Source organism: Loxodonta africana, chromosome 23 (genome assembly GCF_030014295.1).
Source record: "Loxodonta africana isolate mLoxAfr1 chromosome 23, mLoxAfr1.hap2, whole genome shotgun sequence".
NCBI lineage: Eukaryota > Metazoa > Chordata > Mammalia > Proboscidea > Elephantidae > Loxodonta > Loxodonta africana.
In genome coordinates this window covers 71,777,025-71,794,644 of record NC_087364.1, presented here as the reverse complement: position 1 = coordinate 71,794,644, position 17,620 = coordinate 71,777,025, and the positions used below count along the sequence as shown (strand labels likewise).

The 17,620-nt window shown below is 38.9% G+C and overlaps 1 protein-coding gene across 1 annotated transcript in view; it reads left to right on the top strand.

Moving 5' to 3' along the window:
• Positions 1–17,620, top strand: part of GPR149 (G protein-coupled receptor 149) — a 70,363-nt gene that overhangs the window by 8,079 nt on the left and 44,664 nt on the right. The window contains exon 4 of the mRNA XM_003416198.3: positions 413–867. Within this exon, the coding sequence (XP_003416246.1) occupies positions 413–867 (455 nt within the window). The remainder of the gene's footprint in view (positions 1–412; positions 868–17,620) is intronic.

Below are 17,620 nucleotides of genomic sequence, written 5' to 3'. Positions count from 1 at the left end.
TATATTTTACCCCCCCCAAAAAAAGTTCAGAATAATTGGTAGGCTGAAAAAAAGTACTAAAACTGAATGTATTTGAGAGTCTCTTTATTTATGGCTTAAATATTTAAGTTAGATGAAACTGAAGACTGAAAGGCTCCTTGGGATTGTATGTATTCCAGGCCCCTCATTGGGCAAGTTAGAAAAATTAGGCCCACAGTGATGAGATGACTTGGTTTTGTCGGCCATAATTACTTTGCATAATTAACAAGAAGTAAGCGAAGGCTATTTTTAATTTACAGTAATCAGATTGAATGCACCTTCCTACTTGTGTTCACTGTGTATATTCCACTGTTGTTTACCAAAAAAAAAATTTTTTTTTTTTTACATCTATCTTACTAACCACGGAATTTTGTTTTGTTTTGTTTTCACTTAGCCAAAAGAAGCTTTGAGTTCAATCTATCGTTCCAACGAAGCTATGGAATTTACAAGATAGCACATGAAGATTACTATGAGGCTGATGAAAATTTTGTATCCTATCACAACCTGATGAACTATGATCGTGAAACTACAAAGGACTCTCAGAGAGACACCCGCAATTTCTTCAATGCCGTCAAAGTGGAAATCAGCACCACACCCTCTCCGGACAGCTCCACATTGAAGGGTATCAACAAATGCACGAATACTGATATAACAGGTGGGAGATATGGTTCTGACAAAGATGAGGGCGTCGACTCACCATTTTCTGACAAAACAGGAGGTGATGTTAACTATGAAGAAACTGCCTTTTTGGAAGGGCCAGAAAGAAGACTTTCTCACGAGGACAATCAGAAACCAGACCTTTCAGACTGGGAGTGGTGTAGGAGTAAATCAGAAAGAACCCCTCGTCAGGTACAGTAAAGTTGTTCTTCCTGTGAAATTAAAATGAGACCAAGTGTGACAGGCATAAAATAATTATCTGTTGCTTATTTCATCCAATCAAGCCCAATGTTATGTTCACTTCCCTCAATTAATTTCCATAATGCTAAATTTTATTCTGAAGTGTCTATGCAAAGGGCTTTTTAAAAACTAGTTAGATATTTTCATTCAAAATCTATACATTTCAGAATTAAGTGGGATCTTACAAAGGGGTAGGGAATTCTATTTTAACCTCAAGTAATCTGCCTAAATTCGTAGAAGATGCTTAGAACTTATGTTTCCACATAGTCAACTTTTAGGTTTCATTTCCTCTTGCCTGTCCAAAAAACATCCCACAGGTTCCCAAGAGAGGTTTCCCTTTTAAATATTTACACAGCCAGCAGTGAGAAGGACAGCCCTGCTACAATTATACCTGCTAGCTTGCCTGCCATCCTTGCTAGTACTGGTCTCTCCAGTGAAACAAAGAGAAACAAAGATCTATTCCAGGGTATAGTCGGCTCACTGAGCCTTGCCAAGGCCTGCTGCATGCCCATCCCTTTGAGAATGGTTGAACGGCTTCATAAGTTTTACAAAACTGAAAGAATTTGCACCTGAATCTTATCTTGTTCTCCTCTAGATTCTAGCCTGCCTAGAATGATGAGGGAACCTTCTTATTTTATTGAAATTGCAGTGTGACACTGATAGGAGACTGTTCTTTCCTCCAGACTCTCATATCTGATAATTGAAGTTGCTCTTGTTTTCTACACTATTGATTTACTAGGTAGACAGAGCCTCTTGCTACATGATGTAATGAAAACCAGAGTTCACTTGCACTTGGTCTCTGAAATCAAAAACAGAATTCTAGAAATATTCTCCTAGAAACAATGCATTTAGCGATTGGATGCGTGAACATACAACACTAACTATGAATACGAGAAGAACAATATCAGACTTGATTGATTCTCTCTGATTAATCAAAGCCACTAGTCTCACCCTGATAAAAAAAAAATAGCACCATTTAAAAAGTTGAATAGTAAACTCGAGCATGCAAAATCTATTATTAGAAATAATAATTGTGTGTATTATTTCACTATTAGGAATTTCCAAAAAAAACCACTAAGTACTTGCCATAAACTGAACAGTACAATGGTAAGTGGAGGTCAAAAGGACCCCAGTGCTCAGTATTTTTACAACAATATGGTACCCCAGCTAAGAGGGTCATAACTACAATTTCATCATTGATTTGTTCCTGAACAAATATAAACCTTCTGGTTTTCTTCTACTTAAAAATGAAGTAATATTCATGATGAAGCATTTGCGTGTGTGTGTGTGTGTTTGTGTGTGTGTGTCTGACCCAATAACTCACAACTATCCTCTGTGTTACTTCCTTATCCCTTCCTCACACTTACCCTTTAAGGGCTACAGATATCTTGAATTTTGCTCATGCTCTTGTGTTTCATTCTTTTATTACAAACATGCACTTCTAAAAATACAGGCTTAGTTTTGCTTACTTTGAGCCCTCCAAAGATGGAGTCATACTGCACATGGTCCAGGACTTGCTTTTTTTTTTTTTTTTCACTCCACATTGCTTCCTTTGACTCCATTTTCTCATTTATTTTGTCAAAGCGCTAGGAATTATCATCTAAAATACCACAACTGATAGCCCTCGTTTAAGACTCTTGGTACAGTATGGACAGTATAATGATTAATGTGTAAGAAATCAGACAATGGTAATACACACATACATCGTCTTGTGAGAACGAAGCAGCACAGCTTACCCTAAGCCTCTGTAAATCCAATAAAAAATGATATAGGAAAACCATAAACCTTTGATCAATCCAGGTATCTTTCAACTACAAAGATTTGCTTATTGAGTGTTAATAGTCTAAGACTTCTATGATGAGCAAGTAGTTTGTGAAAAGGTGGCTGTGAAAAAAGCGATCCGGAGAAAATAGGTAATAAAATATTCGGGAAAGAAGAAAAAAAAAAGTTACATTTCCAGGCATTAACTGAAATTAAATGAAATGCTATCATATATTGTAAAAGTGATGTAAGAAATTCTGAAACCACAAGAGGATGTTGGCATGGCCTTTTCCTCAATAAAATTGCCTGTGGTCTTTAAGTATAACATTATAACAAAAATAAACTTAGGGCTAAAAAGCCGATGAGGACTTCTCCTATGACCAGAGACAGGTTTTAACTCTTACCCCAGCCTTCAGTAGCACATACTGCTTGAGAGTAGATGGGGATTTAGAAAGCACTTTGACTTTCGTCCTTTCTTCCAAGTGCTTTCTTTGCCCTTAAAGCAATGTTAAATCACGAATCTCATAGTGACCGTGGTAGATGCTGCAGTTACTCTTCGAAAACACTTCCTCTTTTGATTTTTTATGTTTTTTGCTTTCAAATATTTAGGCCCAACTTATCAGCTTTTGGCTAATGGTACTATGTCGAATAAAGCACATTCTTTGTTCCTAGGCTTTAAAAAAAGGGAGGAGGGGAGGCTTGATTTCAAATATTTAGTGAGCTCCATTTTATTTTTACAATACACATTGTTTAACTTTTTATTAGAGCTTATTTGATTGCAGCTTATTTTTATTACAGCTTAGATTGGTATATGAGTTCCCTTGTTTCTGATCCTAGTATGAGTGTTCAGTTAGTTTCAACGTGACCCAATGAAGTTTATCTGAGTTGAGAATGTTAGAAGACTGAAACTCAGTGTGAGATCTGACCACACAGTCACCTCATTTTGGACCTCTGGTAGGTAGAATCCTAAGTGGTCCACCACTAAAATGTTCAGAGGGGATAGCCAGAACTAATAGTGGTCTTCAGTTACAAAGGTTTAATGTGGTAGCCACGGTATGACTTCGTTTCTGAAGTGAAATGATACTTTTCCAGAACCCAAAAATTCTGTCATCTATGAAAAAAAAATTAAACTTATAATTCAGTGGTTTGTAGGTTTTTCTTTTTTTAATACTAAGCTCATCAAATCACCCACAGATTCCTTTCCTCTTAATGTCTTACTGTAAAGTTTTGGAAACTACTCATTTATTATTGTAAATCAGAAACAAAGATATGCTGTAACTATGCTCACTGAACCGATTTATAATCCAATCGTCATAGCATATGAAAGGGGAAAATGCCCTCCTCTATACCAGGAGTCCTGGTGGCACAGTGGTTAAGCATTCAGCTGCTAACCAAAGGGTTGGCAGTTTGAATCCACCAGTTGCTTCTTGGAAACCCTATGAGGCAGTTCTACTCTGTCCTGTAGGGTTGCTATGAGTTGAAATCAACTCAATGGCAATGGGTCAAGGTGACATCTTTGCTTTTTAACACTTTAAAGAGGTCTTCTGCAGCAGATTTGCCCAATGCAATACATTGTTTGATTTCTTGACTGCTGCTTCCATGGGTGTAGACTGTGGATCCAAGTAAAATGAAATTCTTGACAACTTCAGTTTTCTCCATTTATCCTAATGTTGCTTATTGGTTCACTTGTGAGGATTTCTGTTTTCTTTATGTCGAGGTATAATCCATACTGAAGCCTGTCGTCTTTGATCTTCATCAGTAAGTGCTTCAAGTTCTCTTCACTTTCAGCAATCAAAATTGTGTCATCTCCATTGCACAGGTTGTTAATGAGTCTTCCTCCAATCCTGATGCCCTGTTTTTCTTCATATAGTCCAACTTCTTGGATTATTTGCTCAGCATACAGATTGAGTAAATAATGTGAAAGGACACAACCCTGACACACACCTTTCCTGACTTTAAGCCATGCAGTCCCCTTGTTCTGTTCAAACAACTGCCTCTTGATCTGTGTACAGATTCCTCATGACCACAATTAGGTGTTCTGGAATTTCCATTCTTTGCAACGTTAGCCATAATTTGTTATGATCCACGCAGTCGAATGCCTTTGCATAGTTAATAAAACACAGGTAAACATCTTTCTGGTATTTTCTGCTTTCAGCCAGGATCCATCTAACATCAGCAGTGATATTCTTGGTTCTACATCCTCTTCTGAATTTGGCTTGAATTTCTGGCAGCTCTCTACTGATGTACTGCTGCAGCCGCTTTTGAATGATCTTCAGCAAAATTTTACTTGCATTTGATATCAATGATATTGTTTGATAATTTCCACATTTGGTTGGATCACCTTTTTCTTTTTTTTTTTGGAATAGGCATAAATATATATCTCTTCCAGTCGGTGGGCCAGGTAGCTGTTTTCTTTGGAAGACTAGAGTGTAAATGTTTATTTCTGTGTACATCCATCTATTTGGAGTGGTTAGTTCATTACTCACCATTCGGAGATTCAAAAATTGTTACATTGCTTTCTTTCTACAAACAGTTTTAACCTTTATTGTTTTCAAGTAATAGGTAATAGGTAACTATTGTAGGAAATTTTTCACAAGCAAAGAAAAGAGAAAAAAAAAAGGCACCCAAAATTAACTACTATTTATATTTTATCATATTGAATTTTGGGCTCTTTCCAGTGCATCTGTATTTTTATTTTTGACAAAAATGGGATCGTGCAGCACGCAATATGGAATCTGCTTTTTTTCCAATTAACAGCACAATTTTCACCTGATTGAAAGTGTTCAAATCGCTTGCGTGATTAACAGCAGAGTTTAGAACGGCTCTTTGGAGTGTGACTGAAAATGCATCTGTGAATGTAAATTTGTTCTCTGGTTAAAGTTTTAGAAGTTGAAGCTACGAGAGTTTGTTGTAAACTAATTAGAATATTTCACAAAGCATATTTGTGGTTGTCACAGAGCGCATCATTCATTGCACTGGACTAAATTGAGCTAAATATGCACTTTCTACAAATTCAAGGGGATTAGCGTTGGATCAAAGCCTGGGTGAAATCCTGTAATTCACCTCTTAAACTAAGATCTCCATTAGCATTCTCAAAAAAAAAAAAATTTCAGGGCTTAAAGGGACCTTCCAAATGAAAAGCCAAACTAGTTGCCCTGGAGTTGATTCCAACTCATGGCGACCCCGTGTGTCAGTGTGTAACTATGTTCCACCGGGTTTTCAGTTGCTCATTTTTTGGACATAGATCACCAGGCCTTTCTTTCAAGGCATCTCTGGGTGGACTCAGACCTCAGATCATTTGGGTAGTAGCCAAGCACCACCCAGGGTCTCCTAAAGGGGCCTTAAAAGCTATATATTGCAACCTCCCACTATGGCTTGAATCCCTTCTGCCACCTCCTGTTGAGTGATTATCTTTTTGTGAACTCAAGTGATTGGGGCTGGGGGAGTGTGGGGGGTGGAGTTACTCAAGTGATTCACTACATATTTTCTAACTTTTTATTTTGAATTAATTTTAGACTTAGAAAACAGTTGCAAAAATTATACAAAGAGTTCCCAATATATCCTCCTTCTAACTTCCACTAATGTTAACATATAACAACAGTGCCATTACCAGGAAATTAAACACTAATCTACAGATCTTATTTAAATTTCACCAATTATCCTACTCATATCTTTTGGCCCAAGATTCTGATCTAGGGTCACGCGTTGCATTTGTTGTCATGTCCCCTTTTGTTGTTGTGTGCTGTCCAGTTGATCCTGACTCACACCAATCCTACAGGATGGAGTAGAACTGCCCCACAGGGTTTCCAAGGCTGTAATCTTTATGGCAGCACATCGCCAGGTCTTTTCTCCGTGGAGCAGCTACTGGGTTTGAACCACCGACTTGAGTGTTTAGCCACTGCACCACCAGGGCTCCTTCATGTCTCCTCCAATCTGTAACAGCTCCTGTCTTTCTTTGTCTTGCATGACTTGACACTTTTGAAGACTACTTACTGGACAGCTTCATTTTGTGTTTTTAGAATATCCTTCAGTTTATGATTGTCTTAAGTTTTCTCATGATTAGATTGAGGTTATCCATTTTTAGTAAGAATACCACAGAAGCGATGTTTGCCCTTCCTAATTCATCGTATCAAGAGGGACATGATGTCGATGTAATATCCTGTGATGGTGATCTACATTTTACTCACTTGGTAAAGGTGGTGTCTGCCAGATTTCTCCATCTAAAGCTATTATTTTTCCCTTTGTAATTTATAAGCATCTTGTGGGGAGATGCTTTGAAACCATGCAGATATTCTGTTTCCTATCATACTTTTGCCCACTAATGTCAGCATCTGTTGATTATTCGTGCCTGCAGCAATCATCTTGCAATGTTTGATTAATGGTGATTTTCTATTTCTTCCATTCTTTATCTATTTTTGGAATTCTGCTATAAGGAAAAGCTGTATCTTCTCCATTTATTAATTTATTTATATAAATATGGACTCATAGATATTTATCTTATTCTATAGGCTATAAGCTATATTGTAATTACTTATTTTGTTACTCCGATTGTCCTGGAAATTGCCATCGGGAGCTCATTCAAATTGGTTCGTGTATCTTTTCAACATGCCGCCACCATCTATTGAGCACTTTCTAACAGCTCAAGACATTCCAGCCTTATCTTATATTTTCCATAATCCAGACCTTGAATCAATGAGCTCTAGCTTCTATATATTATCATTAGACAGAGCTAGGAAATACATATATTTACACAGACACACACACACACCCCTCTATATTTCTATATCAAATTCTCTGTGTACATAAATAAATACCATGACTTTATACTGAAAACCCCAGTCTCAGTCAAATACCACATGGTTCATTTGAACTTCCCTTTTTCCTTATTTGTAACTTCTTTGACAGTAAGAAAACTGGCTCTCATTACTCTCATCGTCTACAGTATATTCGCTTATTTGCCCAATTCTGGTATATGCATAAAGTATCTCAGAATTGCTAACTCATACTCCTGTGAGAAAAAAAAAAAAAAAGAGTACACTAGCTCTGTACAGTTCTTTTTATCTTTAGACTTTCAGCATATGGTCAAAATGTTACTTTCTGAATTACTTAGGTTTATTCTGTTCTTCTCCATCGCCTACATTTTGTATTCCATTTTGGGATCTCCCACATCCTTGCTGATTTTGATTATTTATTCATTTATTGGGTGTGTCAAACATCATCAAAAAGATAGATAACCATTTGAATATGTGTTATATTTCACAATTTTTTAAAAGTTAAAAAATAAATAAAACTCGCCCAGGTGATCCTAATGACATCCACTGCCCTAAGCTTCTCACCGTGTCGTATTTCTGCATCTTGGGACGACCAAGAACCATTCTATCACCTCTCCCACTTCCTGTTACATTAATGCGAGAGGGTTATCCAGGTCTTCACATTGCTGTCCTTTCTCATTTATGCAAAATATTACTTTCTTCAACCTTTCTAATAATCAATTCGCTGGAATCTCTTCACCATCCAAGTTGTTCTCCCATTAACAAATTACACTAGCCCATAGTCCTTTAATCATGTAAATCCCAGAATCAAAGGTGGAACTCAAGTTGTTTTTCTTCCTTTATTCTATGAGCTGTTCTCCTCTCAATGCGTCTTAAGATCACATTCGCTTATTTGGCAGCCTGTCCTACTACTGACTCCGGTGTGTTTCACATCAGCTAACACCCCCAAGCCATTTTTGCTCAGCGACAAAGATCCCCATTTGGATTGAATTTTATCTTATATTTGTTAAACGTAATCTTGTCCCATTTAGCCCACTCTTCATCCTTTCCATAGCCTTCCAGTTGCTGATTGTACCACCTGACTTCTACATCGAAACAGTTGCCATTGAGCCAACTCTGGCTCATGGTGACCCCGTGTGTGTTACAGTAGACCTGTTCTCCACAGGGTTTTCAATGGCTGATTTTTCAGAAGTAGACTGCCAGGTCTTTCTTCCAATGCACCTCTGGGTAGGCTTAGACTTCTAACCTTTCGGCTAGCATACAAGCATGTTAACCATTTGCAACACCCAAGGACCTCATTATCATTCCCAACTTTGTTTCACCCATGGATTTGATAAGTTACCAATTATATTTTTATCCAAATTCTGATTTAAAATGTAGAAGACAGTCCCAAGGACAGAGACCTGCTGCACACCACTAGAAGCAGGTTCCCTTGTTCATTTTAATTTATTTTAAAACATAAATAAATTTGGTGTTATGGTTCCAATAGTTATTCATTTGCTTAATTGTCTTTGCAATCAATATATTTTATTCACAAGGCTATCATACATAAGAGGCTTTAATGAAATGCTAATATAAATCATCTAATGTATTTCTTTATCTAGCATTAATTAGTTTATTTATTTGATAAACATTGTTAATTGAAACACTGCATATATAAAGATGTAAGCTTCCTGCCTTCAAGTCCCTCACATCCAGGTGTGGGAAGTTGACTTTCAAGTGAAGAGCTGCACCTCAATGAGAAAAGAGTGGACAGAATATAGACGATGTGCTTTGGGACCATAGAGGATCAGGTGATGTGTCCAGCAACCCTGAGGAAGAAAGGAACTGGTCTAGTAAGACATGGTCCTAATGAACTCATCATGTATCTTTCTCACACAGCTTCTTCTTGGTTCCCCCATTTGTCCTCTCTTCAGTAGACCTTAGAAACATTCCAGGAACTGACGTACATGCCATTCGTCCAGTTTGTTGTGGTCCTCTCCCCGGTAGACCTTAGAAACCTTCCAGGAACTGACGTACATGCCATTCGTCCAATTTGCTGCTGTCCTCTCCTCAGTAGACCTTAAAAACATTCCAGGAACTGACGTACATGCCATTTGTCCAGTTTGTTGTGGTCCTCTCCTCGGTAGACCTTAGAAACATTCCAGGAACTGACGTACATGCCATTTGTCCAGTTTGCTGAATTCACTTCTTCCCATTTGGAAAATCAGAAGCATCTGCACATTCTCGATATTCAATTTCCCATTTGGCGAAAGGCCACCACCAACAACCCTGTTTACACAGTAACTTTTTTCAGGAACTTTGAGTGTGATTCTTCTGAGAGAGAAATCTTGCGCTTCCTTGCAGTTTGAAAGTTCCTCCTTACTATCTCCTGTTTTAAACTGGGATTCCTTTACCCTCATAAATGTTTTCTTTGTGTTTTTAAGTCCTTCACAAAGGACACATAAGCAAAATAGTAGCTGAGGCCATCTGCTTTCTCTCTGTTATCCCTCATCTTAGTGGCACTGGCCATAAGCATTGGGACTACCCCTTTCTTTGATCTGATCTGAACATATATTTCCAAATACTTTTTGTTGCCATTGGGGGGTGGGGGGGAGTGGTGTCTTTGCAATCCACAGCTCATTTTCTTCATTTAGCCTTCCTAATGCCAATCATTCCATCTTTGGTGGTGAATCGTCTATCCTGACAAATAAGCCTAAAGCCTGCACTGGATTCTTAAGACACTACCTTCTTTTCTTGTGATTATACAACCAGAATTGCAGTCTTGAGACGCGTATCTAGGGGTTCTGCGCCCCCTTTTTTTCTTTCAAATTTGCCTCCTGAAAGCGTCAAGGTACAAACGCTACCATATCCAGCCTTTTCCTTCCTGGATATCACATATTCTAGAAATAAATAATCATTTTTCTCCTTAGGTGTCCAACTCTTCCAATTATTTACAACTTGTTGGCAGAATTCAGATTCTACGAAACTGTTCCTTATTGCCTCCTGAACTTCCCATGAGATGAAACTGCCAGCAAAGTGAGGCAAGGGTATGCCAGATGATCTCTTTTTCAATGACTGTCCCTTCAAGCAGAATTAACAGAAAACACTGCTTTGCCTCTGGGCAAATAGACTCTCTGCCTTCCTGAGCGTATCTCTATTCAAGAGCCATCTTTCCTGTACCTTAAGCCGTGATTTAGAAATCTAAATTGAGTTCACTGGAACTCTCTGCAAAGCCAGAAGAGTTTTCAAACCACCAGTAAATTAATACCACTTAACTAACAATCACCACCAATTTATAATAGCCACCAATTGTAAGCAGTCCTAAGAATTAAAAGGAAAAAGGTCTTTTAAGAATTTCAGACAAATGACTACATGGTTTTTGCATGTCATCCTTTAAATAAAGACCACGCTTGAAGCAGCCCCCTTCTCCCACGAGCCGTACAACTGTAACTGGTAAAACCAGGATTCAAACACATCCATCTTTCCGTGAAGCAACAGGAATTTTATCGTATATTATTGTAAAAGTCCATCAGTCACCCGCCAGCAGCCATTCATTTTGGAACAAGCATTACTCCAAACAAAATGGTATTTAGTATCCTTCGTTTTAGTCACCAATTATGTTAGTTTCCATTCTTGTAGAGACCCAGCCTCCTCTCGGTTGTTGCAGGTGGGGCACGGGCTTGTGAAACAGTCAGGTCTGAGTTCTAGCCCTGGCTCCACTTCTCTTCCCTGTACCTCACCTTCCTCACTGACCATATGAGAAGACAACAGAAACTGTGTTATTATAAGGTTGATGTGAAGTTTAGATAAGAAAATGCATATCTAATACTTTTTTTAAATACTAATCTGCCAGAATCTATCTTCTTTGTATAACTCATCTCTACAATTTTATTATGAAGAAAGGAAAATGAGGGACTTATATCCTAAGATCTGTTTCTCCAAATCTGCTGTTGTTGTGAGGTGCCGTCGAGTCAGTTCCGACTCATAGCGACCCTTTGTACAACAAAAGGAAACATCGCCTGGTCTGGCACCATCCTTGTTGCACCCACTGTGTCAATCCATCTCGTTGAGGGTCTTCCTCTTTTTTGCTGACCCTCTACTTTAGCAAGCATGATGTCCTTCTCTGGGTGCTGATCCCTCCTGATAACGTGTCCAAAGTATGTGGGACGAAGTCTCGCCATCCTCGCTTCTAAGGAGTATTTTGGCTGTACTGCTTCCAAGACAGACTTGTTTGGTCTTTTGGCAGTCCATGGCATATTCAATATTCAGTATTCTCTGCCAATACCAAATCTACTGAGTAGTGTTAAATATCCCTCAAAGATATTCAAGGTTACCTATAAAACTTATCATAATCGAGATACCATGTTGGATACCATTAATTTATTCATTTGTTCATTCATTAGCTATTGATTGAATGCATTCTAGGTGCCAGGCACTGTGCTTGGTGCTGGGGATATACAGAACAGATAATAAAACGACATCCTCCTTTCCCCATGGAGCTAATTCCTAGCATAAAGGAGAAAAATAAATGAGTATTTTAAAAGTAAGGGTATAATAAGGACGTCTAACCAGAAAGCTTGCCTGGTCTGGGAATCGGGAAAGGCTTCCTGAAGTACAAGGCATTCAGCTGTGACCTGAAGGCTAAGTAGGACTTAGCCATGTAAAATGAGGGAGAACAGCATACAGGAAAGACCTGCCAAAGCCTATTTTTATTTTCTCCTTATAATTACCTCATCACTACAATTTTATACAAAGGAAGAAAAAAGACAGACTGATATCCTAAGATACGTTGCCCTGAACCTACCCAGTAGCTTTAAGTCTACTTCAAAGATATTCAGGGTTACCTATAAAACTCTTAACAACTAATTGTAACTTAATTCCACGGCCTTAGGAAGGTGATTTTACAACTTATGATTCACTGCAGTAAAAAGAGAGGCAGGGCTCACTCAGAAATGATGTTGCCTTATACCATACAAACAGTATTGAGTCATAAAGGGAATCTCCAGGATTTCCATACAGAAAGAACATCAGAATGGCAGTCTTGTACAAGGCGAGACTAAGGGACTTATCTTAAAGCAGTGTTTTCATAGAAAGGTCGCTGGTTTTTCAGTGGACTCCTCACAGAGAGAGCTTGTTTATGGAGTGGCTCTGGGAGCCCCAGTGAAGAAGACTGGGGAGGATGCTCAGACCCTCCCCTAGGTTGTCTCTTGGCATGACCACTGTGTTTCATACAGGAATGGATTACCCAGTAAGCAAGGCACACACACGCTTACTGTATTTACTTACTAACCTACAGTGCACAATTTCACATGGGTTTCACCATATCTCTGATTAATGTAGGTTTCACCACATCTTTGAGCCCCTATGTATCTTGCTAAATGTAAGCCCATGCGTACCTTGCTTACTGGTTAATCCACCGCTAGTATCACATGAAATATGATTTAGAGTAAGTAACATAACCTCCAACACTTAATACGCTCATAGGACTGCTGTGAGGGTCAGAAATTACGATAGAAATGATTTCAAATACATAAAACTATTTATACATGTATGTGATTACCATATAAAAGCAACAGGCGGGAAACTTTTGGATATGGATGTGTGCCATACAGCTGGTGCTCTATCATTGCTGTTGAATGAATGAACAAATGTCTGTGACAGCAACTGTGTGTTTCAAGCTGCAGTGTGGAGTGACTTAGGTGTTTGTAATAGAGTTATTTTTCGGCTTTCTGGTAAAGAGAACTTAGTGTCAAATAGTAAGGACTTCCAACAATAGTGCCACAAAATAACCTTAGGCCATGTCTTCAAATACTTCTAACAGCCTTAGCAGGGCAAAGGAACCATCAGTCTCTGGGACAGAATAAAGCTGCCATCAAGCCTGGAAACACTTTGAGGGGATTTTAATTCCAACCTGGAGGCTAAAGTTCTCGAATGGGGTTGGGTTCAAGACAGGACCCAGAGAGATTAGAAAGAAGGGTTCCAAGCTGCGTCTCTGGGTAATGATGATATTTACTATTCTAAATGATTGTCATTTTTTAAACGTTTGTGGGAAAAGATAGGTTATAATGATGTTCTTATCTTCAAAATGGGAGCCCTGGTGGCAAAGTGGTTAAAGCACTCAGCCACGCCAGCCAAAAGGCCAGTGGTTCAGAGCTTCCAGCTGCCCCTTGGGAGAAAGATGTAGCAGTGGCTTAGCTGAAGCTTTATGGCCTTGGAAACCCTATAGGGCAGCTCTCCTCTGTCCTATAGGGTGGCTATGAGTCAGGGCTGATTTGAGGCAGTGGGTTTGGTGTGGGTTTATCTTCAAAATACTAATTTTACAGTAGTATTTATTCACATGTTAATGTTTTAAAAGAGAATCATAGTTTTGTACAAAGATGGGAAAAAGTCACTGTAGCCTGAATCCTTGGCAAGCTATTGACATCGCAGATTTGATTTCTGACTTGTCTTTAAAGAGCCTAATCTCTAGAAAAGTAGCTACTACAGGAAAATATTCTAAATCCAGGTAGTGAAATCTCCTGAAAAACTAAAGCAAACAAACAAACCTGTTGCTATTGAGTCGATTCCAACTCATGGCGACCCCATGTGTTACAGAGTAGGACTGCTTCATGGGGTGGGGCTTTCTTGGCTGTGTTCTTTATGGAAGCAGATGGCCAGGCGTTTCTTCCGCAGTGCCACGGGATGGGTTTGAACCACCGACCTTTACGTTAGTAGTTGAGTGCAAACCCTTTGAGCCACTCAGGTTGTACCTCAAACAAACCAAATGAGAATCTCAGCAGGTTGGCTCTAAACAAAAAAGCCCCATTACCGTGGATTCGATTCTGACTCATAGTGACCCTATAGGCTACAGTAGAATGGCCCCGTAGGGTTTCCAAGGAGCAGCTGGTGGATTCGAGCTGCCGACCTTTTCGTCTACAACCAAATGCTGAACCATTGGGCCACCAGGGTATATTTTAATTCCATTTATTCCAATGAGCTGCTTTGGTTGAGAACCACTAGTTTATACCTTACAAACCGAAGTTATAAAGTAATGAGGAAAAATGTCCCAATCAGATTTAGATCCCTTTTTCCTCCTCTGATTTTTACCGGAGTAACCTTCAGCTCCAGTACTGGGATGAGACATCTCTTCAAGCTTTAACCTGAGCAAGTGGTGAAAACTAAGCAGTGTTGACTTGGTCCAGTCTTTCTTCAGTCTGCCAAGGCAGTCAGGTGGTATCAGTGAGCAGCACGGAACAAAAGACAATGCTGCTTCTGGGTCAGTCCCATCACCGATGAGATGAGTCATGGCCACTTTTAATTATTTAAGATCTAAGGGCATATTTGAGAGTAGCTGGGCTTTTGAACTTGTCATCTCAGCCAGATTTCAATTTTTATAATTATATTCTTCTTACTTCATTTTCCCTTGATGTTTCAAGGTTGTGTGTGTGTGTGTTTTTCCTTTCTTTTGTTTTTAATTGCACTCAAAGCTTCCTGTTCTCAGCTATGTGTGTATTGGGAAACCATAATGGATTCGATTTGGATACAAATAGAAACAACAATTCTAAGTGATATATTTTGTGGCTTAAGATAAAAGACCATGAAAAGAAGTAAGAAAAATACCAGCGACAGATGAAATTTATACAACTTTGTGGTTGATGCTGCTAGTTGCCCTCAAGTCCAACCCGCATAAAGCAACTTTCTTTCAGAGTGAGCTTTTTATTTCAAACAGGCTGCAAGCCTTTTTTAAAGCATTGCAGAAATCCTAGACCAAAAGAAAAAAGGTACTTTAAATTTTCCTAATAACAATCTTAATTGTTACTTGTATAGTACTTACCGATGTATAAAGAACTTGCACAGGTATTACAGTATCCAGTCGTTCATTCCTTCTAGGTAGTCAGGGAAGATGTTTTCATCTACTTTGGTAGATAAATAGCTTGAACTGAGATTAATACTCTAGTAAATGTTTAACAACCAGTTCTGTGAGGAAAAATACACACACACACATGCACGCGCGCGTGCGCGCACACACACACACACAAAGTCTAGCACAGAATATTAAAATAAACAGCAGTCTTTATTGTAAATTCCATATAGCCCACCTGACTCTCATTGAATGCTTCAGAAGTCAAGATTACTTCAGTTAATTTTTGTCAAACTTTTGTATCCATAGTCAACTTTCAGGTGTGACTGACAAATGAGTGTAGTTCCAATATGAATATAGATTAATATTTTCATACATGAATGGGTAAGATGAAAGTGAAACAACAAAGATATATGTCAAACTCGTTTCTCAGTGATCTAATTGACTTCTTTATGGAATCAGATAGTAGCTTTCAAATACCGGAAGAATATTCCCTCAATTTTCTGTGCTATTCACAATGTAAATGGTTACAGACACGACACACTTTTAATTCTAATCTGCATCATTAACATTTTTTTATTACTTTCTTAAGGCTAGGCAGTCAATAAAACAATAAATCAACCACCAATTTGCAGTATGTGCTGTCTTCCATGGTACAAGTACTCCCACCGTGGCTGATTTCAAGCTACCAAGGTGACATCACTAAATGCAAGGTTGAACACAGACAACATTATGCAATATTTCCAAAACACAGATACAATAGTTGTGAATAACCTCAAATGCGTAGATAATAACAAAATGAAATAAAAATAAATAGGAAGTGCTGAGTTTTGAGTGTTTATTCCCTTTGTTTTCAACATAGTTTATGGTAAAATTTATATACTTTTTCAATAGTGCCTGTTTAACAACTGGCTCACAAGATTCCTGAAAAGTTCATGATCTAGTACAAGCTAGGGAGCCCTGGTGGCATAGCAGTTAAGAGTTCAGCTGCTAACCAAAAGGTCAGCAGATCAAATCCACAAGCTGCTCTTTGGAAACCCTAAGGGGCAGCTCTGCTCTGTCCTGTAGAGTCACTAGGAGTCAGGACCTATTCGATGGCACCTAACAATAATGAAAGCTAGTTTCAGTACACTACCAACATACTATATAATTTAAGAGGGCCGGGTATAGAACAGGTCCAACACCACCTGGTGTGTAATTACGTGAGCCGTGTTTCCTCCAAGCTGGACAGCCTGGACTTCTCCTTCCCTGCTTTTTCCTAGCATGACCTCTTCTGACCCTATCTCTTCACAGAATCTGACTCTTTCTCTGTTTTTCTATTTATGAGTCTGTCTTTTACCAGGTGGAAACCACGGTGGCATAGTGGTTAAGTGCTACGGCTGCTAACCAAAGGGTTGGCAGTTTGAATCCGCCAGGCGCTCCTTGGAAATTATATGGGGCAGAGTTCTACTCTGTCCTATAGAGTCACTATGAGTGGGAATCGACTCGACGGCACTGGGTTTGGTTTGGTTTTTTTACCAGGTGACTCACCTCAGTATTGGTTTAGGTGTTTGGTATTCCTAGCTTGACTTTTAACTATTCCCAAACAACCAGAAATAGGTTTGCTCCCGTTTCAAATGCAATCTCTAATTCAGGAACACTTACTTCTCTCCCTTCCCCCACCACTTCCAATGGACACAGGAATCAATGGGAAGGACTCAGACAACCAAGTCACATGGCTAGTATTACCGGCTTTAAACTCAAGGCCTTATCTTCTTCTGATTCAATGCTGAGTTCTCTTTTTAAAGAACTATATTCTTTAAGGAGTCCCAGTGGCACACCGGTTAAAGAGCTTGCCTCCTAACCAAAAAGTTGGCTGTTCAAATCCACCAGCTGCTCCTTGGAAACCCTATGGGGCAGTTCTGCTCTGTCCTATAGGGTCGCTATGAGTTGGAAGTAGTGCAACAGCAAGGGGATATTCTTTAAAATAAGAAAGAGTTAACTTGACAGATGAGACCAACCTCATTTTTTTTTTTTGCCCCGATTTCTCTCTGTACAGCAGGCTGGTAGAAATGATTGATGAAGAAAAAAACGAAACCCATTGCCATCGAGACAATTCTGACCCATAGGGTTTCCAAGGAGCACCTGGTGGATTCGAACTACCAACCTTTTGGTTAGCAGCTGTAGCTCTTAACCTCTACACCACCAGGATTTCCAATTGATGAAGGGCTACAGGGAAAGACAACGAGAAGAGATAAAGGATACTTAGCCCCCAGGAAATCCTCAAATACATAATACAAATCTGATCTTAACAGTTATATTCCTAAAAATGTTTTATTGATATTAAGATATATTTGCAATCATGCATTTA